Raw genomic sequence first — 23446 nt, forward strand, 5'->3', positions numbered from 1 at the left:
GATAAACATTTTTTTAAAGACTGTGCCTGGGCTTATGCATTTATTTTGCAAGTAAGAGCATTTTTCAGTAAATTTTGTGTTACGCAGTTGTATTAGTGATGAATAATTTTAGACCCATTTGATATGACAGTATTTTTTTAAACTGTGTCTGGGCTTGTGCATTTATTTTGCAAGTAAAGAGTATTTTTTAGTAGATTTTGTGCTTTGCAATTGTATTAGTCCTGGATAACTTTAGACCCATTTGATATGACGATGTTGATATTTGTAATGAATGATGGAATATTTACTGACCTCAGACACTCTTGATATCTGGCATGTATAGATTAGGTGCAGTGTGATTAACTGAAAGTAAACCTTTTCCCTACATTCGGCATGACTTTAAGGGGACCATTTCCGAAGTAGTATAATATTACCATTTCCCACATAACATAATATAAAATAAAACATGCTGAAAATACTCGAAGGTCAGGAAGCATCTGTGAAGAGTTAAGTTTTCAGGTCAATAACCTTTCAACAGATCACTCTTTATTTCCACTCGAATAATACTGTAGTTAATGTTAAAATAACAAGTATACCACTAGAAATCAGGTTGAAATTGTCCTTGATTTCAACAACAGCAATTATAACTGTGATTTACACGGATTAAAGTTCTTGATTGAAAGTCTGTGATTTAAAGTATTTTAGGTTTTGGATAAAGTAGAAAGACTGGTGAGAATCAAGTTGGAGTGGTTTTACGCAAAAATATAAGGAGAATGTGGGCTGTTTATTTCAAGTGAAGGATTATAAGACAAAAAGACTTGCATTAATATACTGATATTGATGTCCATTTCAAAACATCCTCAACCACTTTACAGTTGCTCAAGTATTAATGAAGTGTAATCACTGGAGTAATGTAGGGAATTTCTATATAGGCTCCCACAAACATTGATAACCACCAGATAATCTGTCTTTTTGAAAATATAGATTGACGCACTTCCCTTTTTCTCTTTGCAGTAATGTCATGTGATCTTTTTTGTCTACCTAAGGGAGAAAACAGAGTCACAGTTTAATGGTTCTTCTGACAGTATAGCACTCCTTCAGAGTATTGTATTGTCAGCCTGGATTTTTAGCATGGGTCTCCAGATAGGCCATGAAATACATAAGTGGAGTAGGGCTAGGCCGTTGAGGGGTTTTAATATACAGATGAAACATTTAAAAATGAGGCATTGGGGATTGAACAACTAAGTATAGTTGGAAAGGGAAGGGGCGAATCACTCGCAAATGGTGCGTGCTAGAATATAAGAAGAAAAATATTTATTGGCTGAGGTGTATTGACAGTAGGGTTGGAAGACTATGCAGAAGCATTGGAATAATTATATTTAAAGGTCACAAACACATTATGCTCAGAAGTGTGCAATGCCATGGAAGAAGTTGACAACCTTAGTTGAAGAATTTTAGTGTCAGAAGGAGAAAACTTGTACCCCACCACGTGTGAACTGTGAGGATGCAGTTTGTACAGCCTTGGTGGGCTGAAGAGCCTGTTTCTATGCTTTACCACTCTATGACTCTATAAATAACAAAGGCCCCAGCACCGATGCCTGCAGTACACCACTGGTCAATTAGAAACCCATCCTTCCACAACTACTCTCTGCCTTCTATCACCAAGCCAATTTTGGATCCAGTTAGTCAGTTCACCTTGGAATTCATTTTAGTGTTTTGTAAAAGTCATTTAAGTTTCCAAGATCTTGGATTCTGATGTCTCGGATCAGGTGCAGAACATTCTGAAGAGGGAAGAAGAACATCCAGAGGTTGTATTACGCATAGGTACTAAAAGTTTAGGGGATTAAGCAAAAGGTTAAAAAGCTGGGCCTCTACAGTCGTAATCCACAGTGTTTGTGGGGCAATCCTCAGCCTTATCTCAGGAAACGAAACTGGGCAGGTGGTGGAAGTATCGGCAGGGAAACACTTTGGAAAAGGGGATCATAATTTTGTAAATTTCAAGGTAGTTATGGGAAAGGATGAGGTTGGTCCTCAAAGACAGGACCTAGAGAAAAGAGATTGGGCGCAGATGCTTGCAGGTAAGACACAGTTGACAAGTGGGAGTCATTAAAAAGAGAGTTAGTAAAAGTTCAAGGCCAGCATATTCCAGTAAAGATGAAAGGCAAAGATGGCAGGATTAGGGAACCTTGGACAACAAAGGATATTGAACGTTTGATCGGGGGAACAAAGGAAACATATGGCAGGTGTAGGCAACTGGGATAGAGGGAGTCCCTTGAGGAATATTGATTGTATAGAAGAGAACTTAAGAAAGAAATTAGGAGAGAAAAAAGGAGCCATAAAATATCCTTGGCAAGTAAGATTAAGGAGAATCCGAAGACAATCCTATAAGTACATCAGGACCAAGGGGGTAGCCAGGGAAGAGTGGGTCCCGTTAGGGATCAAAGGAGTAATCTATGTCAGATATAATCACTGTGTTTAAAAGACATTTAGACAGGCACTTAAATAGAGAAAGCCTAAAAGTATGTAGACCTGTTGCAGGCAAATGGGATTAGTATAGATGGGCAAAAAAGTCAGTGTGGATGTGGTGGGCCAAAGGCCCATTTCTATAATGTACAGTTCCATGACTCAATGACCGTATCTGTGTGCTGCCTTTGAAATCAGGAAGAAGGTGCCACATGTAACCAATCTTAACTAAACCTATGATTGATTTACTGATGTGCAGATTGACAGTTAAATTATTTTTAGAAACATAAAGATCAGTTTTTGTTTTGAAGGGAGATGACATCCCCTGTATATTGTTGCTCTTTCTGTTCAATGTTTAAATGTTCCAAAAGGCTGAATTGAGTACGCATCTTTAATGTCGTTATTGAGATGTTTAAAGCAATGGTTTCTCTGATTTGATTGGAAAAACAATGCACTTAAAACAAAATTTATAGTTTAACAATATCAAAATGATAAAAGGACTGGAACCGATATTCTCACTCTTGCCCACATCGCATGCTGTTCCCCAGGAGCATGTGGGCTCACTGTATCACTCCCTGCCACTATCAATTGCCTTCCAAGAACAGTAGGTATCGTGGGAGGCCACATATGTGCGCACACACATTCACCTGATAATATTAAGGACATGCGTGCCCTTCTAAAAGTTGTCCTGTATACTCCCCTATCTTTCAAAAGTTTGTCAATTGATTCTGAATAAATCACAGAATTGGAAGAAAACTGATCTGCTTTGTTTTATTCTACTCCCAGGATGTCCTCACATGTAAAATCAGTGGAATTCTTTTGAAGCTTAGTTTCTGTTTACGTGCACAAAGACAGGATAGATAAAGCAAGTATAACAAAGCCCCATTAACAGCAAATGAATGAATGAATTAACGAAGGACAGGTACAGGTCCTCCCCAGGATATGACAGGCTTCTGTTCCTGAGAATTGTAATCCTAACAGTTCGCAAGTCAGAACTGCAGCCGCAAACCACGTTCCCACATGGCAGAAAATACCTGCAGAGGTGTGTTGTCCGGAGGAACAGGTAGTCTGGAGAAGCATTTTAAATCTCATTTTGCTATTCTTGATAATAAAGCTGATATTAATAAATTTAGCCCAAGCATATCTTGGGCTAATAATGATATTCTTTTAAAAGATTTTATTGTAGACGAAGTTTTAAAATGTTTTTATGGTTTTAAAAAGGACACTGCTGGTTCGGATGGCGTGCCTCTAGAGAGGATTCACAAAATTGGACATCATCATGCTAACTAGAATGTATTCTTCTTGGGTTTGATGTGTCTAAGTTCAAGCTCACCTGCAGCCCCGTAGCAGACGGCAAATGCATCCTGTTGATCTCCCAAACGCTCGTTCGTATGGACAAGCTGTACATAAGTCGGGCGTTTGTAAGCTGGAGAGGACCTTTATCTGTTTTTGTTTGTGATGGTTGAGGATAGGAATGTTGAAGACGAGAACTTTCTATTCATCCTTGAGAGTATTAAACTGACCACTAGGTCACTTACAGAGTCATATGCCTGTAGTTTAGTAAATCAAAGCAAATTTCCGGTTAATTCACATACAGTGTTTTACCTATGTAAATTTTATGGTCAGGAGGAGCTATATTGCTTGAAATTTTTATCAGTGTCGTGATTTATATTAACTCATTGCAATCTTTCCTGTGCCAATGTAAGGCCTGTTGTTCATAAATCTTTCTCTGTTATTAATGTGGGCATGTGATGCTGATGAAGTGGCAGCAGCTGCCATGAACTAACACCCTTCCTCCACTCATTCACTGCATGCACTGGTTTCTATATGTTGCTGCCAAAACCTGGCTGCATTTTGATTTCTGTTTGTTCCCTCTGGACAGGTCATTAAGTCAAGGCAGCACAAATTCCAATGTGTTAGATTCAGTCCAAGGTGGGGGTCATAAGAAGAGAGTGCGCCGCAGCTCCCTGCTCAATGCTAAGAAGCTTTATGAAGATGCACAAATGGCTCGAAAGGTTAAGCAGTATCTTTCAAACTTAAATGTGGAGACAAATGAGGAGAACATTCAAATGATGTCATTACAATGTGAGCCTGCCTATAGCACATGTGAGTGAACTCCAGAGATTTTTATTGTTTTGATTTTTAAATGTAGAAACATGTAGCAGTTTATTTCTTGAACAGAATCTTAATTAGAAGCAATTGTTGCCATCAGTGATATTCAGCGTTATTCATGTTTGGGTAGCAAAAAGCTTCAGATGATGCTGAAAACCTTTCTTTAGAAGTAAATACAGAACAATTAACTTTCACCATTTATTTGGGCTTGGGATTTATTAAATCAGAATCATTAACAAGCAAATTATCCTAGTATGTGCAGCCAATTTTTCCCCCTTTCCTCGATTTCTTGACCCATTTTTGAAAGAGAATTTCATAAACAAAGATTAGTATCAGTATTTGCCCAATTAGGTTATAATTTATCCTTGACCAATGCAACGAATGTTGGCAGTCTTGGGAGAATCACGCCAACTGTCTACCTTCCCTTATTATCAAATACAGTCACATTTAGGTGGCAATCAGGGTGGAAACCCTGGCTTATTTTCCTCTCTAACTCAATTTATAGCATGTTCTCTAGATCAGCCAAGGTAGGGAATCGTACATCAGGCTTTCTGATCTACATGGTTCACCTCCTAACCTGCTAAGTTTACTGAACTAAGAGGAGAACACCATATCCTTTTGACCTGGCCAATATTTACCTTTCACTTGACATTACTAAAACAAATTACCAGATCATTATCAGCTTGCTGTGTGTAAATTTACTGTCGTAGTTCCTTTCCAATCATTAAGCCAAAAGTAACTATATTTAAAATGATCATGGATTACAATTGAGGGTATAATTTTAAATTTCTTTCATAACAACACAGCTTGACTGTATAACAGAGCTACAGGATTATACCCTCACACAATCCTTCCTTTCCACAAAATGAGGAAGCCTGTCAGTTTAGACTCAACCGAAGAATTTGAAATCAGTGAATGTCTTGCTGTTTCTTATTCATGTCACCAAGTGGCTTATTACGGTTGGAACTCTCAGGGGAACAGGAGTCAGTTGTCTGTTCAACCTCTCAACTGAAGCAGGTGTATTGTTAAGAAAAACAAGGTGAGGGAAAGAAGAAATATCAAAATATATTTAAATCAGCATTGATCTTGCATGCTTTTGAATGCTGAAGTTTCACTTTCAAAGTTATAGATCAGAAGATTAAAGGCTAAACTGCCAATAAAAGTGGTCTGATCTTCCATAAGTGATGGAGTGGAAAACAAAAAAAAATATTTTAATGTTGTGTGATAGTACTGTTAAAATTGCAGCCAGGTGGCAGCAAGAGCATACTGCCATCAGGTGGTCATGTCGGCAATGGAATGTTTAGTAATAAAAAGAAACTTAAGAAGTTAAATGGATTTTCATTGGGGATGAAGATTAAAGGGAGCATAATGCTGGGATTATACCGGGAGCTTAATGAGAATTAATAATGGGAATTGTATATTTATTGACAACTGTTGTCATGCCTAGAGCAAGAATAAGTGAACTAGAGGATGTTAGATAATTCTATAATGCTGAATTAATTAGAACTCACGTCAAGTAATGCCGATACACTCCAAACATTCAGAAATAAAATTGATTAATTTCCCAAATCAGCAGGAAATAATAATTTTCAGTTGGGAACAAGAAATAAAATGTTTATATTGGATTGTAAATGTTATACAAAAAGAATTATTTCTAAAAAGCACTCTATATTTCAGTGCAGTTCAAATAAAGCAACACTTTTCTGAAATGTCGCAGATTCTCATTTACCACAACTACATAAAAAATTTACATTTATGAATACTGGACGTTATTTGGAGACAGGTGCTGCTATTAATTGATTTTGTTTTTGTAACAGTAAGCAAGAACTTTGCTGAGCGACGGTCGTATAAAAGCTCCGACATGTCCCCAGTAATTACAAGGTCATCTGGTCAACAAGGAAAGCACCAAGTACAGCAACGAATGAGTCAAACTCTGCAATTGCCAACAGTACCTTCAAGCACCTCACGCAAGAAAGTACCAACCCCGGCATTTGGTAACTGGTTTATCCATTTTTGTTCCAGTGGATATTACTTGTTATTGAGTTCCATTCTCATGAAATGTTTTAACATCCTGTAAATGTAAAGTAGAATTGATTCCATATTAGCATAACTTCTAGTAGTTTTTGTAGAATAGCAATATTGTAACAAAGATCTAGGAAGCAACAGAGAAGGTCATTTATTCCCTTAAAGAAAAACTAATTTAATCTTATTATTTTTTTTACTTTTAATGACCAGGTTTAATAATTTTGTAAATGTCTCTGAATGACACTTCGATTTAAAGACTTGAAAGCAATGACAGCTTTGACAGAAGGCAAATCTCTGCACTACCTTTGCCTTCAATTAGGAGTGTTTCAGAGCCTAGGTTTCCACACCATGATGTCCATGTTACAGCGTCATCTGGAGCATGTTGCTTGCCTTCAGGATGCGGAAGGCCATTGACATAGGTTCTCTTTTTCTGGCCCAAGTGAGGGCAAAATATTTACATTGACAAGCCTCTATAAGACAGCAGGTTGTTGCCCAGCACCTGCTAAACTCAATAAAATGCACATGTGAGATTTAGGGGCAGATTCAGATATGTATAAGTTTAACATTATACACAAAAGCATGGAGTACAAAAGCAAGGAAGTTGTGTATAATTCCATAGAACACCAGGTACCAGCTAGAGCATTGTGTCCAGTTCTGGTTATCAAACTTTGGAAAGGATGTGAAACCCCAAGAGTGGATACAGAAACAAATGGTTCCAGTTTTGAGTATTTTCAGCTACAAGATTAGAATGGAGGACCTTGGCAGAGGGGTGTTGAGGGGAAATTTTGTAGCGGTGTCCTTGTGGAGGCTTGTCAATTTAAATATCTTAATGAGACTGGCAGCATCTTATTTATAGAGCTGAATTTTACCAGCACCTCTTAGAATTATCCACCATGGTTCCTGCATACTTGCATTTACTTGGCCAGAAATAGAGATTTCATAGAGGTTTAGGTGGAATAAACCAGAATGTAGCTGATTCCATTAGCAGATGGTTCAAAGAATGGAGGAGATGGATTTAAAATTTTGACCAAAAGATGCAGGGGGCATGTGAGGAATTTCTTTTTTGTGCAGGAAGTTTTTATGATCTGGATCTCACTGACTCAATAGGTGGTGAAAATAGAATCAATCAGAGCTTTCAAAAGGGAATTGGATAGGAACTTAAAAGAGAGAGTTTGTGGGCTGTTGGGCAAGAGCGGTGGAATGGGGCTGACCAGTTTGCTGTTCTAGGAGCTTGCATAGACATGGTGGACTAAATGGTTGCCCCTGTACTGCAATGTTTCCATGGTCCATTCTGAACTAAGCCCAACCCATTCATTCTTGTGTTCTAAAAATAAGCCTAATACAATTATAATTCCTGACTAAAATTGAGGAAGCTATGTATTTTATTCCTGATACTTTGTTGCAGCATCACTGAAACCATCCTGAAAACTTAAAAAGTTAGTTACAGTAACTACATGTTGTGCTGGGAACATCATTAAGTTATAGGGGCTGTGAAAATAAATGTGGTGGGTAATTTAATGAAACAGGTACTTTAACAGCACTCCAGCTGTTGCTCACTGTGCATTGATCTAAAATTTATAAAACATAGATTTATGAGTGTGAATGGGGCATTTTTATGATGGTTTGTCCTCAGCCCACTGCAGTCAAGCAGCATGTTGACTCCTTTAGCAAAGAATAGCGTTCAGTTGAGTTCCAGGGTCTTCTCATGCATTTGAATATTACTCCACTGCTGCTCTGAGTCAACTAGAGCTTATTGGAAGGGGCTATGAGCGTGGCTTAAAAATCAAAATCTGGAAAAATGCTATTGCAAGAGCCCTAATATAAATTAAAAAGAGGATGTGCCAGAAAGATTCAGCACCGCAGGCAGCATTTTGTGGAGAATGATTCAGAGCTAAGGTTTCAGTTGCAGGACCAGTCATTGTACATAGAACAGTACAGCACAGCAGGGGCCCACAATGTTGTGCCGAACTATGTGAACACCTCCTCCATGATCAATCTAACCCTTCCCTCCTGCGAAGCCCATAACCCTCCATTTTTCTTACATCCATGTGCCTATCTAATGTCCCTATTGTATCAGCCTCTACAACCACCCCTGGCAGTGCATTCCAGTGTAAAGAAAAACTACCTCTGACATCTCCCCTGAACATTCCTCCTCTGACCTTAAACGGATGTCCTTTGGTATTGGCTATTACTGCCCTGGGGAAGAGGTACTGGCTGTCCACTCTCTGCCCCTCATAATCTTATACACCTCTATCAAGTCGCCTCTTATCCTGCGTCGCTCCAAAGAGAAAAGCCCTAGTCCACTCAACCTTTCCTCATGAGACATGATCCCTAATTCAAGCAGCATCCTGGTAAATCTCCTCTACCCTCTCTGAAGCTTCCACATTCTTCCTATAATGAGGTGACCAGAATGAACACAATACTCTAGGTATGGTCCAACCAGAGTTTTATAGAGCTACAATATTACCTCATGGCTCTTGAACTCAATCCCCCAACTAATGAATGCTAGCACCCCATATGCCGCCTTAACCACCCTATCAACTTGCATGACAACTTTGAGGGATCTGTGGTCTTGGACCCCAAGATCCCTTTGTTACTGCACACTGCTCAGAATCCTACCATTACCTTGTACTCTGCCTTCATGTTCGTTCTTCCAAAGTGTATCACTTCACACTTTTCCAGATTGAACTCCATCTGCCACTTCTCCGCCCAACTCTGCATCCTGTCTATATCCTGTTGTAACCTACAACAACCTACTGCACTACCCACAACCCCTCCAACCTTCGTGTCATCTGCAAACTTACTAACCCCTCCTCCACTTCCTCATCCAAGTCATTTATAAAAATCACAAAGAGCAGGTGTCCCAGAACAGATCCCTGCAGAACACCACTAGTCACCGACCTCCAGGCAGAATATTCTCTATTTACCACTACCTTCTGCCTTCTGTGGGCAAGCTAATTCTGAATCCACACAGCCAAGTCTCCATGGATGCCATGCCTCCTGACTTTCTGGATGAGCCTACCATGAGGAACCTTGTCAAACACTTTACTAAAGTCCACAAACACCACATCCACCACTCTACCTTCATCTCTTTGTTTTGTCACCTCCTCGAAAAACTCAATTAGGCTCATTAGGCATGACCTGCCCCTCACAAAGCCATGCTGACTATCCCTAATAAGACTATGCTTCTCCAAATGCTTGTACATCCTGTCCCTAAAGATCCTCTCCAATAGCTTGCCCACCACTGACACAAGACTCACTGGTCTATAATTCTCAGGATTATCCCTATTACCTTTCTTGAACAAGGGAACAATATTAGCCATCCTCCAAATCTTCTGGTACCACTCCTGTGGCCAGGGAGAATGCAAATATCATCGTCAACGCCCCAGCAATCTCTTCCCTCGCCTCGCGTAGGACCCTGGGGTATATCCCGTCCGGTCCCGGGGACTTATCTATCCTAATGTTTTTTAGAAGCTCCAACGCTACCTCTTTCTTAACCTCAATGTGCTCCAGCACATTAGCCTGTTCTACACTGACCTCACATTTGTCAAAGTCTCTCTCCCTAGTGAACACTGAAACAAAGTATTCATTAAGAACCTTCCCTTCCTCCCCCACCTCCAGGCGCATTTTTCTCCCTTTATCCCTGAGCGGTCCTATCCTCACTTTCGGGGCATCCTCCTGTTTCTCATGTACGTATAGAATGCCTTGAGGTTTTCCTTAATTCTACTTGCTAAGGCCTTCTCATATCTGCTTCTAGCTCTCCTAAGTCCCTTCTTAAGCTCCTTCCTGGCTACCGTATAATTTTCAGGAGCCCTGCCTGATGTTTGCTTCCTAAAGTTCAGTAGGCCTGAAGTAATAATTCTGTTTCTGTCTCAACAGAATGTTGCCTGAGCTGTTGAGTATTTCTAGCACTTTATTTTTATTTCAAATTTCCATCACTACATTTTTTTTTATTTTCAAATACAACTGCCCTATTAATTTTATTTCCCTAGGTACCAATTCGCCACATTCCTTGAAGAAGACTTTAGTCATGTCTGAGGAAGTACAGGCAGATAGAAGCAAGAAGAATACTGACGACACAGTGTCAACAGCATCCTCGCAACTCTCTTCTCCTCCTGTATCTCCTCACAACTCCCCACGCAAAGGTAATCTTTATCTATAAAGGATCAGTTTTACATCAGCAAACCATAATATTTAATAATTAGCTGCTATTCTTTAATAATTAGTCTTCACATCCTGTGTACCTAATTATTAAAAGAAATAGCAGTACAGTAAAACTCTGTCCAAATATTTGGAAGCCCTGTTGTTTGGGCATCTGGCTCACTGGGTGACGTTTCCTGTGCTCCCTTCCATCTCACCAGGGTCCCGGTTTCCACGCACCCTTTCAGCTCCCTGGGTTTATTGGAAAATTTATGACATGATGTTTATGATATTTACTGAGTAAGATCTTACTAAAGAGTCAATTAATAGTGCTTTGGGGTATTAATAGAAATAATATTCAATAGACCAGAAAATCTGCCTGTCCAGTACACTTAGATCAATTGATGAAAGCCACAGAACCAGTGATGAAAATTGGGGTTAATTTGCAGTATCTCATAGATATCAATCTTAGATGTTTTTTAGCCATTTGATCCAAAACTGTTTATTTCTCTCAGTGATATAGAAGTTATGGTGTAACTCTGAAAAGAGGTTCCAGATGTTATATCGTGAAGCTTCATTGTGTTTTAGCACTTGCCAGTGCTAGTTAGGTCTGTTCAGCTATTAATTAACAAATATATTGTTCTGTATCTTGTTGCAATAAGGTATTTCACAGTATATCCTGTTAGAATTGTTTCTGTACTCTTCAGTGCAAGTTGATAATGGCATCGTAAGTGAAGTAGAGCATCTAGAATCTTATTGAATAGTGGGATTCACATTAAGTCTCCTTAACCAGTGAGCAGTTAACAGTTGATAAACATAGGGACAACAAAAAGAGTAAATTATCAAATCAATGCAAGAAATGGGATGAGGGGCGCTAGTGGTGATAAGAAAGACAGGTTTAATTTTAATTTCTGGACCTGCGGTTGAATTAACAATTGAAAAGACTTGAACTGTTTGTTGCCAGGCTTCATTTTGATTGGTAAACTCAATGCAAAATGATGCATGAATCTGCAAAATTAAGTGAAGGATGATGTCACAGTGCCATTTGTGCAAAACAAATGATAGAACAGAGTAAGTAAAACAAGATCTGTTGATTTACAATGCACACCAATTTCCACACTTAACCACGTGTGGTTAGTGTATTATTTTTTCCATTAAGGTTTACCTCATTAAAAATGCAGTAAGCAATATAAATTTAAAGAAAAATTCTGAGGGATAGTTTACTTAACTTTTTTTTGGGCAGATTCACTGAGCTGTTTTGTATACTGAGCATTGCTATTAACCATAATAAATTTTTAGCTTTATTTCAGCAGTGTTGTTGGCAAAATAAAATGTTTCAGGTGACCATTAAGATTCTTTAACTTCCTGGCATTAATTTGGCAATAATCTATTGTATTCTGTTTCCTTTATGTGTAATTAATGAGGAGAAAAAAAAACATTGCATGGCTTCAAATCATAAAAGTTTGTTAATCAACCCATGAGGTACTCACCAAATCACTCAGCAGATTTATCCAGGTTAGTGGAGGCATAACAGCCAGATGGTTTGTAACCTCAAGTCTCAATCTGCACAGAATGCTTTATTAATCAGGCATAATGATGGAGGGTCACTGCAATTTATCCTAGTATTTCTGGGTGAGAGGAGCAAATTATTACCTGGGGTTGCCATCAGATATACTTATTGAAAGTGTGAATATGTGGGCACTTCTGTGATACAACTCTCAAGTCAAGTAGCCATTTAGAACTCAATGCCAAAGTTCATTTTGAGTAATGGCCACATGTCCTAGGGATTAAATTTTAACTTATAGTTGTGGAATTGTATCCCAGCAACACCTTCAGAAGAAGAGGATAGCAATTAAATTATGCAGAAAATAAGGAACTTTTCATTAGAGTTTGAATTACATATTCTGTAATCTGTATTAGGTGTTCATGAAATTTAGATATCTGTTCTAAGGTTCATGGTAGGTGGCAAGATGTACCCAAGAAACATTAATATGTTTTGACATGTATTCAATCATGACAAATATTGGACAACAAACTTTTGACCGAGACACACTGGTTTTATGACAGCTTGTGCCGCAAGAAAGGAAAATGGCCCCAGAAGTTTAGATATTTCTGTTTCTGGATGAGTTTTTTTAATCTAACATTTAAATATTTCATCCCTTTGTCTACCAGGTGGTATTCCATTGTGGTCACAATACTCAAGTCCGTCAAATGTATCCACCTGCTCTTCTTCCATTGCTAGTGAGGTCAGGCACAAAAGCACTGTGGCACATACCTATGGCATAGGTGGTGTCTACTTGCAAAAGAAAATTCAGCAGATTACAGGCTTGACGGGCAGCACAGGCATGAGCGAGGTCATAGATGCTAGAGGCGAAAAAGAACAGGAACCAAAGAGTAGAAAGAGAATGAGGTCGCCTTTCAGGAGGTTCCGAGAAAGAAGCTCTTCCAGAGACAGACAGATTTCAGCAGACAAAAAGGAGGCAGAAGGAACTGCAGGACGTGTAACAGGTGTTTCAGATAAAAGTGCTGTGCCAGCTGTAGGGACGAACCAACAAGGCAGCACCAGCAGCAACTCCAACAGTCGACCTTTTGAATGGTTGTACCCTAAGATGATGAGGAACAAGAGAAGGAAGACTATATGAGTGTTTCTCCATCTTCTCTGTATAGTGGTTTGTCAGAATAAAAGGAAAAGGAAGGAACAGCTCGCGTGAGATATTCCGTGTGTAATGGTAGATGGAAGTGCCTTTCTTAAGACTGGTACCAAAGGTGGAGCACTGTGTAGAGCACAAGGAAAGCAAAGTGAAGTTTGCTGTTTTTACGTTTGTTGTCCTAATAAGTGACTGTGGCTCCCTATTTCCATGTACTGTATTCCAGATTAGAGGAAGACCAATTGATCTATTCCCAGATACCCACTGATCTGAAACTGGCAATTTGGAAGTATTTCAGAATCTTCCTGGAGTGATCTGCCTTCCAAATGTACTATCCCTACAGAGAAGTTCCTTGCTTCCATCTGTCACTGTCCTTTGATTGTATTGGTTGGATTTTCAAAACATAAAGGGTGCAATACCACATCTTAACCTTTTTCATTGTAACTCTGGTACACATACCAGCAAATCATAAATTAGTATTTGTGTAGCAAGATTATAGAAAAGCAGATTTCAAAATGCCAGTTTTAGAATGCTGGATCATTATAGTAAGCAGTGTTTTTTTCCACTTGTAACCTAATTTTAATGGAAACTCTGTGTAAGGAAGTGAGTGTTTTCTCTAAATTTACCTAAAGTTACATAGCTTTTTTTTTGTCTACCTGGATGAAATAGTACACTTGTCCATGAAATAGTACTATTTCAGTGAAATCAGGCAATTGTTTAGAAGCCATTGAAAAATTAAGCATTGTCATTTTAAGGGGATGCGTGAATATGGTGAGGATATTTTTCTGTCTCTCATCTGCTCTTTAATACTTTGCTCAAATGTTCATACATTATGTTTGAATGTAAAGAGTAAGTGCTAAAGAATACATGATCGTGAGGTTTAACACAGCACAGCACGCTACCTCATTGTGTACTCTCTAACCAAGTATGACTATGGCAACCAGGGAGAAAAAGTTTCTTGTATCCTTTTTCCTTTCGCACCAACCTTGCTCCCACTACTTCCTGGCTTGAGTTAAAAGGCCATTTAGCAACCTAGTTTCTGCCCAGCTGGATTGCAGTGTTTATCTACTGAGACATCAGGAAAGCAAGAGAGTTTCTAGTTGAATATAATGCCATGTATATTGGTACAGCTGTTTTTTTTAATCTAAAAGAAAAGATTTTATGAATTTAGTTTTTCTGTAGGAAGCCACAAATGATAACGTTCTACACAGTCCTCCTCAGCTGGAAGGGAGCTTCACTGGAATGTCTGGCAGTTCTGAGAGTGCTGCTCGATGACCTTCCCGAAACCTAAGTGCAATTCAGAAGCAGGCATGGTTCATCATATCAATACTCTCTTCCATCCATTTACACCAGTTAAAATTTCACAACTGTGACGAAGTTTAATTTGTTGAAGTTACTTTGAGTTTTTTGCGCTTCTTGACAGTTGATTTTATTTTTGAACTGTTTCATTGACAGGTATTCATCCAAACTTATTTTATAATAGAAAAATCTTTAAGTCTACATTTTAGAAGAATTCTGCACTGTCAACAAAGTATTGACCGTGTCCAGAAATCACTTAATTATAGTCTTTCTGGTATGATCACTATCATCCTGTTGTACCATTGTCAAGAGCGTAACTGAGACCTAGTCCATTGTGGCCTTTGGGTACTAAATTTTTTTTGTAGACTTCTGCCTTTAGACTTTATTATACCATCTACTAAAATTGTTTCTGTATAAATTTTAAATGCCGAATATTATAGTGGTATGAGAGTATTGTACAAACTGAAACACACTTAAGGTTCCTTCCTAGACCCTTCATTCAGTTCACTGAAAAATATTAAATCAACAATACATAATGCCTGCCTGCTGGAGTCTTTAACTTAGTATCACTTTTCACTTAAAGATTAAATCAGTTGATAACATGGAATACCATCTTTTTCACATTTGTAACTTATTTTGGAATTTAATCCACACAGTTGAAGTGAATGCTGATTGTAAGAACTTCCCTACCAACTCCACAAATTAGTTAAGAATAGTCTTACATGAGTTTATGTCGACTGTACGTTCATAAATTTTCAGTTAAAGGTTGTGTGGGGAACACAAATATCATGAAATTGGATTTGAGGAACATTTTTGGAATAAGGTGGAGATAGCTTTACTCTGGAATAAACTTAATTGCAGTTCTAATCTGAACATATTGTTTGATTTCTTTTACTTGGGGATTACAGAGACCCCAATTCAAGTCCCGCAGTAGTAGCTGGAAAAGATCTAAATTAAAATGAATGTAAAGCTACCTGATCATTGTAAGACCTATCAGTTCATTAATTTCCTTAGGGAGAGAAATATGCCATTCTTATCCAGTTGGCCTATATGTGATTCCAGATCCAATTTAGTTACCTTTTGAAATAGCTCCGCAACCTACTCATTCTGGAGCCAATTGGGATTGAACAACAAGCCTCGTCAGCAACATGAATGAATGAATTTTAAGAAAAAAACTGGTCCTTGGGAGTGATGAGAGGGCAGGAATTGGCAGAGCTTGCTAGCTGTAGTACTTTCAGCCCTATTTTTTGTTATATAGATTATCACATCCCTGAAGAAGGATGCACATAGATGCTGCAAAATCCAAATGCCAGCAAAAAGCCAATACTGGATTCTAGTGGAAAACGATGGAAGTAAATAAGAAGGTTTTATTTATAATACATAAGATTCCAGAGCAGGAGAGTAAAGTGGAATGAGCTTATTAACTTTATTGTGAACATTCCTATAAGTACAATAGTTATCCGTCTGAATAAGGCCATTGCACTTCTTTTGACTGTGAGAAGCTGTATATAAAAAAAAGTTCACCTTCCTGACCACCTCTATATCACTGCTGCAGCAGCACTGTTCTCTTTTGGGGTCCACAGCCATATACCCTAAACAGTGCATCACTCCTGTGTTTTGGTGTTTTTGTTTCCTCTTGCTTTGTGTAGAATCCTTCTCAGAACTGGCAGTGATTGGGTGGATCTGGTTTCCAGACCCTACTGACAGGTTTGTATCAACAATTGGGGTTCTGCTATTGTAGGGCTTCTTGGTGTGCTGGGCCTTTCAAGCAGTTTGCAAGATTTAATTCCTACAGCCGCACAAGTTCCTTCTCATGTTTTGGCACAAAAATACATTTTAGCACAGATGCTCACAGACAAACCAAATAGTGCAACACACTCAAATGGAAGTGACGTTACTCTAATTAAAACCTTTTTATGTAAGATACTGTCACTTATGTAAAAACTTCCTGAAAAATGAGCAGCTTTGTTTGTGAGCATCATTTGTATTTTTTCCACTAATCGATATTTTTCATGACACTCAAATAACTGTTCAAAACTAATGTGAGCAATAAAAACTGCCTTTGCTAGCAACATTCACACTCTGAAAAGTGAATAAACAATAAAATATCATGGATCACTGCAAAGTATTTTTCATGTACCATCACATAGTGGAGAGCCTGACTCTAGGCAGATCTGCAAAGTCACTATAATGTCTTCCTGCACCATCTGTCATTAGTTGGATTACAGCATGAATTGGTGTGATTCCTAGTCTGTAAAATTTCAAGTAGTGTTTGAAATTGCCTTAAACCTACAACTTTTTTCAAAGGTAGAAAAGAGATTGTGAAATCATGGGTGTAATTATAGACAGACAAGAATAGGCAGATTAAGGTCAGATAAGATGCAACAATTTCTACAATCTGAAATATGACCTAATACTATCTACTTTTCGGTTTAAATGAGGCAAGATGGAGTAGGGAGCCATTCCACCCCAAGAAGTATTTTGTCGATTAAACTTGCATATTATGTTTGACTGGCTGGATTTTCCAAGTCTAGTTCAAAGTGGGTGAGGACAACTTTGAGTGAAAATTGTCCATGTAGTAATAAAAAGAGAAAGTACAAGAAATGCTCTCCAGACCAACTGGTGGAGACAAAAGCAAGATTAAGTATCAATGGTGTTTTGCGTCAAGCTGGTGGACCAGGTGAGCTGGTGTGTGTGCGTGTTGCACTAGCCTTCCATGTTAGCTGCTTCCTTACCATTAGGAACCCACTCTTTCCCTCAAGCTCTCACTAATGACAGGCTCACTTTATACTCTGCCCTTTTGCAGCTTCTCCCACTAGCCTCCACCTCCCCAACTGGAAGCTAGCTCTGTCAATCAGATAACATCTCGGCAGGCATCCTGTCGAAATGGGAAGAAGTGTGCTTCAGTGCAAAAGCTCCACAGCATACTGGGAATCCAGAATACCAGGCTTTCTAAATGAAACTTGCCCCCCCACCACGCCCACCTCCTTCAGCCTTGTTCAGTAAACCCCCTTCTATCAAAAGCAGAGGCAATTCATATTTTAATACTTGACCAGTTATTGAAAGTGACCTGAGCTATTTGAATGTTTTTGAATATAAGTGCATGAACTTTGGCCTGTCCAATCTTATTAAAAAGTGCTGTGATGGATACTCCAATAGTCTCCATACTCTCCCACAAAAATAATTGCAGTATCAAACCAACACCTACAGAGCAAATGGATGATTTTATTTTTTTATGTTTAACTTTAGCCCTGGCTCCAATCACAAGAATCGACAACTTCTCCGACTCAAGTCACAGTGAGATTTCATCACGTTCCAGCATTGTCAGCAATTGCTCTGTTGATTCCATGTGCATTGCTATGCAGGATGAGAGGAGTTTGCCACAGTCCATCAGTGTGCCAGATGCAGCAGAACCAGGTGGAGGGAGACACGTACCACAGGCAAACAGATCTGCACAACCCAACACAAGGTAAAGGCAGCATGGGCATTCATGTAGCACGACTCAATTTGAATTTTCAACATTCTCTTTCCCAATGAGCCCTGGACATTTTCATTGTGTATAATCAAGGATGAGATGAGTAGATTTTTTTGGGCACTAAGAAATTGAGGGCCTCAGTTATTGGTCTGAAAAGTGAATGAGCAAGAAGAATTCATTAACATGAATTTCTTGCCAGTATTTAGACTGTAGGACAAATTTTTAAGATTCTCTCTCATTGTATGTACGAAGGCAATGGGTAAGATAACAAAAGATGGCAGTTTTTGAAATTCCACAAGCGTGATGGAAGATCACATGTAGTGACTGTATCGACCTCAGTCAAATGATAGCTGTCTCATTCTTGTATGTTAGATTTCATCAGAATTTTCTACTTCAATTGCTCTTTTATTAATATAATTCAAATTGGTCTGTCAGGTTTAGTTCTGTTTATTGTGGCTTTTACCTCTGTGGAACTGCATCAAAAGAGTAGCCAGAAAATTTTCATTGTAAATCATCCTCTCCCAATCAGGGTCCTTGCTCTACCATTTCTTTTGGTAAACTATCTATTTTGGATCACTTGATGCCAACTTGTTATCACTCTCAAGTCCTTCATAATAAAATTTAATTTTAAGAAAAGAAAGCACCTTATGCAGATAGAAAACGGTTTTGAAATTTTATTTTGGGCAGTATAAGTCATATTCATTGAAGGTAATTTATAAGCAGTAGTTCATTTTATCATTTGTCTATTTTGCATTAGTAATGATGTGTTTATTCTCATCGAACAAAAGTGCAATGAATAGTCTGATGGTCTAATTACTGGCATCATTTACTCATATGTAAATACAATTAAGGGAAATATCTGAATGCTATGTCATAGATATTCATTGTTAAATTTGTAAATTGTTCATTTTGAATCTATCACAGTAATCGTAATTGTACAACATGACCACCATCACATTTGACATCTACACGGGATAATTGAGGACAGAATTGTGATCATTTCATCACCGTTCTTCACAACATTACATAAAACACGCTGGTATTAAATTGCAGCTTTGTGTAACTCGCTCTTCTGTACTTAGGATTTAAAATGGGTTTCAAATTTATTGTATACTCTATGTTTTATTATTGTTAGTCATATAATGGTGGGAGTGAAACTTGGTGATTAGGCTGAGAATGGCTTACTGAGACCAAGTAATAGCTTTGGGTGATGCTCTTTCTGAACAAAGTTAGATGCAAAATGAACTTTTCTTCATTCTGTGACTTTGCCAGTCATCCATACAATGTCGATTGCCAACTGCAATATATCCACTATAGGTAACCTATCATGCAGTTTAAATAACATTTAATGAAATAACTCAAAGTGCAATTTTAAAATAGTGTTTTTTCAACAAGGATCAGGAGCAAAATATTTATTTTAAGCCATTTCATTGACATCAGAGTTCTATCTCGCCCCTTTTCCCTCTCCTCTTTCCCTTCCCTCATTGCTTGAATGAGGTGAAAGTTATTACCTAGAGTTCACTGATACTACAAAACAATTTGGGAATCTGGGTTTTATCCATAAAAGGTTAATCACCAACATGGCTAAAAATTGGTCAACCATAATAGTGACACATCTGTTTTCCCCTTCAGTTCTTCTGTAATTTTAAGTACTGAAAAGCGAGGGTGCCTGGTTATGGATACAGCAGTCACATCTTCAAGTAATGAAGAGTTGGCCCGCGAACACAATGATCACATCTCAATTGATGCAGCGGACAGTGGCCGTGGAAGCTGGACTTCATACTCCAGCAACTCCCATGACAACATCCAGACAATCCAAAATCAGAAAAACTGGGACCTACTAAATGCTTCTAAATATACTCATACTTTAGATGGACCAATTGCAGAAATTGAACTGACAGAATCTTGGACCACAGGCTGTCACTTATACTCTGGAAACCTGACTAAAAGCCCTTGTCCGATTCAGTCTAAAGACAGCATTGAATGTGTTCATTCCAGGGAAAGCTGGATGTCTTCAACATATTCCCACTTGGACAAGTATGAAACAGACTTTGGAACCGTTAACCGAGTAGGATTGCACGAGACTACAGCTGAAGCACCTGGGCGCAGTGAGAATTTTTCAAATTCTAAACCAAACATTGACCCCTCTTGCAAAGCTGTCACTTCAAGCACAGAAAAGGGTCTCATAGGTAAGAAAAACCACATGTAAATATCTGACATTCATAATGCATTTTAATATAAATCAATTATAAAGTAGTAGCTTTGGTTATTAAGTTATTTGCAATAATATTGTTAGATTAGAAGATATTAAGTTATGGACATATGAATAAGGAGCAAGAGTAAGGCTCCATCATTTAATAAGATCATCACTAAAGCTACTGAAAAGATACAAGATTAAATGAAGCTTCCCATCAGTATTCAGCAGTAAGAAGGATGTGGAAGCTGGAGAGTTAAGGGAGGGGTATGCTGATATTCAGAAGCATGTCTATATCAGGAAGGAGGATGTGGTAAATGTATTGCAGCATATTTGGGGGTGGGGGGGGGGGGGAATAAATCCCCAAGGCATGACACCATCTATCCCAGGCTGCTAAGGGAAGCAAGGGAGGACATTGTTGGTCTCCGATGGAGGTTTTTGTATTTTCATTTAAGTACAGCTGACCTGTCTGAGTAGGTGTAAGTAGCAGGAGATGAATGAGGCAGAAAAGAGAGAGAAGAAAATTAAATAACAACAGAAAATGGTGGAAAAACACAGGTCAGGCAGCATCTGTGGAAAGAAAAACAGTCTCACATCTGAGATCCTTTAAGTATCTGCAGTTTTTTGATTTTTATTTACAAACAGAGATGCTTGAACTGCAGTTCTGTAAATCTGAACTAAAAGAAAATACTGAAAATACCAACCAGGTCTGGCAGCAGCTGCTGATAAAAGCAAAACTGAGTTTCTGATCTTGCATCAGAAATGACCAGTTATGTTACAAACTAGATAGGCTGGTTATCTGAAATGGTTGAATTCAGTGTTGAGTCGTAGGACTGAAAAGTGCCTGGGCGGAAGATAAGATGCTGCTCCTCAAGCTTATTTTAGGCTTTGTTGGAATCATGTAAGAGACCAAAGACCGGGAGGTCAGAGTTGGAGTGGGATGCAGAATTAAAATTACAGGAGTGTAAAGTCAGGATGATCTCTCTGTTCTAAGCAAAGGTATTTTGTAGTCTCCCAATCTGTGTTTGGCTGCAGTTATTGCCGACCATCCTCTTTCAGCAAACACAAATAAATCTGTGCAATCAGTTCCTCTTGATCTCCACCCTATCACTGGCATTCCCTTTATGCTCTCTGCCCACCCACTCTTTCTCTGCAACTTAAGACATGTTTGTTTACTAACTTCCTAGTTCTCATGAAATGTTAACTTTGAAATAATGGGCTGGATTTTGCAGGGAAATACTAGAAAACAAGGATTTTTACACATCCTTGCGCAGATGCAGATGTCCAGAGCTTGCTGATGCTGTTCACTGGTGATTCTGCAGCCATGTTCCAACCTAGAACTTCTGCACCAGAGTGTTAAGTTACTTTTGGGTTCCTAGCATTGTAAACATCAAACAAACTGTGCCATGTTAGCAGCAAGTAGCGTGTTCTCTTCATTAATGCAGAAGGCAACTACAATGGATTGAGGTAATTGCCACTGTAAAATCTCCTGTCTAAGAGAGCATCATAGACAGGAGCTTTAGTAAAGTGGTCGCTCCAAAGGTGCAGGCAACAGGTAGTTGAAGGATCGTCAGAAAAGGCAGGAGTGGACAGTGCAGGATTCCCATGTGGCCATTCCCCTCAGTAACAAATAGAAAGTGACTTGTTTTAGAGAAGTGACTACACTCAAACTCCTCTTTGGAAATTAGGCTGGGCAAGTGGCTGATGGGTTAGTGTGGGAGCACTTTGGGACTAGTGGCAATAATTCTATTAGTTTTAAAATAGTTATAGAAATAGGATTGGTCCACAAGTTAAAGTCCTAAACTGGGGCAAGACTACTTTTGATGGTATTAGGTCAGAACTCGGAAAGGTTGATTGGAAGAGGCTTTTAGCAGGTAAAAGAACATCTGTCAAGTGACAAGGATCTGGTTAAGGGAAAGGAGGAGGCGAGTATCAGGTTTAGGCACCTAGGATCAAGCAAGTGCCTTGAGGAGTAAAATGGACAAAAGAAAATAAAAGGTCAGAAAGGGGACATGAGATATCCTTGGCAGATAAAGTAATCCTAAAAGCTCGTATTAAGAGCGAAAGAGTAACTAGAGAATGAGTAGATCAGTGTGGAAATCCATGTGTGGAGCCACATGAGGTGGGCGAAGTCTTAAATGAATACTACTTGTCTGTATTTACCGTGGAGAAAGGCATGGAAGCTAATGAATTCAGGGAAGAGAACTGTGATATCCTGAAACGTATCAATGTTACGAAAGATATTGGCACTCTTGAAGTGCATGAAGGTGGATAAATCCCTGGGGCCTAACTAGGTGGATCCTAGAATGTTGTGGGAAGCAAGGGAAGAAATTACTGGGGCACTGGCAGAGGTTTTAGTATCTTAGTTAGCCCACAGGTGAAGTACCGAAAGACTGGAGGATGGCTAATGTTGTGCCTTTATTTAAGAAGGTCTGCAAGGACAAGCCAGGGATCTACAGGCCAGTAAGCTTTAAATCAGTGGTGGGTAAGTTACTGGAAGGGATTTTGAGAGGTAACATTAATTTGCACTTGGAAAGGGGACTGATTTAGAGATGGTCAGTATGGCTTTGTTCATGTGAAATCATGTCTCACAAACTTGGTTGAGTTTTTTGAAGGTGACCAAGAGGATTGACGAGGGCGTAGCAGGGCGATAGACATTGTCTATGTGGTCTTTGACGAGGTCCCACATGGTAGGGTGGTTCAGAAGGTTTTAAAACACATGAGATCCAGGGTAAGCTAGCCAATTGATTACAAAATTGGCTTAGTGGTAGGAGGTGGAGGGTTGTTTTTCAGCTTGGAGGCCTGTAAACAGTGGTGTGCCGTAGAGATTGTTGCTTGTCATGTATATTAGTGTTTTGAGTGAGAATGTAGGTGACATGATTAGTAAGTTTGCGGATGACACCCATAATAATGAAGGTTATCTAACATTACAGCAAGATAGAGATGAGTTGGGAAAGTGGGCAAAGGAATGGCAGATGGAATTTAACTCTAAGTGCAAAGTGATGTATTTCAAGAAATTAAACCAAGCCAGGGCATACACAGTGAATGGCAGGGCCCTGGGGAGTGGTATTGAACAAAGAGACCTTGGGGCATAACTACATAATTTCCTGA

The 23446-nt window shown here is 38.9% G+C and overlaps 1 protein-coding gene across 5 annotated transcripts in view; it reads left to right on the plus strand.

Moving 5' to 3' along the window:
• The window catches only part of rapgef6 (Rap guanine nucleotide exchange factor (GEF) 6), a 245849-nt gene that overhangs the window by 215071 nt on the left and 7332 nt on the right, over positions 1-23446 (plus strand). For 4 of the 5 annotated variants that reach the window (XM_052013253.1, XM_052013254.1, XM_052013255.1 and 1 more), the window contains 5 exons: positions 4325-4548; positions 6372-6548; positions 10572-10724; positions 17916-18135; positions 19774-20330. In XM_052013253.1, the coding sequence (XP_051869213.1) occupies positions 4325-4548; positions 6372-6548; positions 10572-10724; positions 17916-18135; positions 19774-20330 (1331 nt within the window). The remainder of the gene's footprint in view (positions 1-4324; positions 4549-6371; positions 6549-10571; positions 10725-17915; positions 18136-19773; positions 20331-23446) is intronic. The other variant, XM_052013257.1, reaches the window with a different exon arrangement.

This window comes from Pristis pectinata, chromosome 4 (assembly GCF_009764475.1).
Source record: "Pristis pectinata isolate sPriPec2 chromosome 4, sPriPec2.1.pri, whole genome shotgun sequence".
NCBI classification, from domain to species: Eukaryota; Metazoa; Chordata; class Chondrichthyes; order Rhinopristiformes; family Pristidae; genus Pristis; species Pristis pectinata.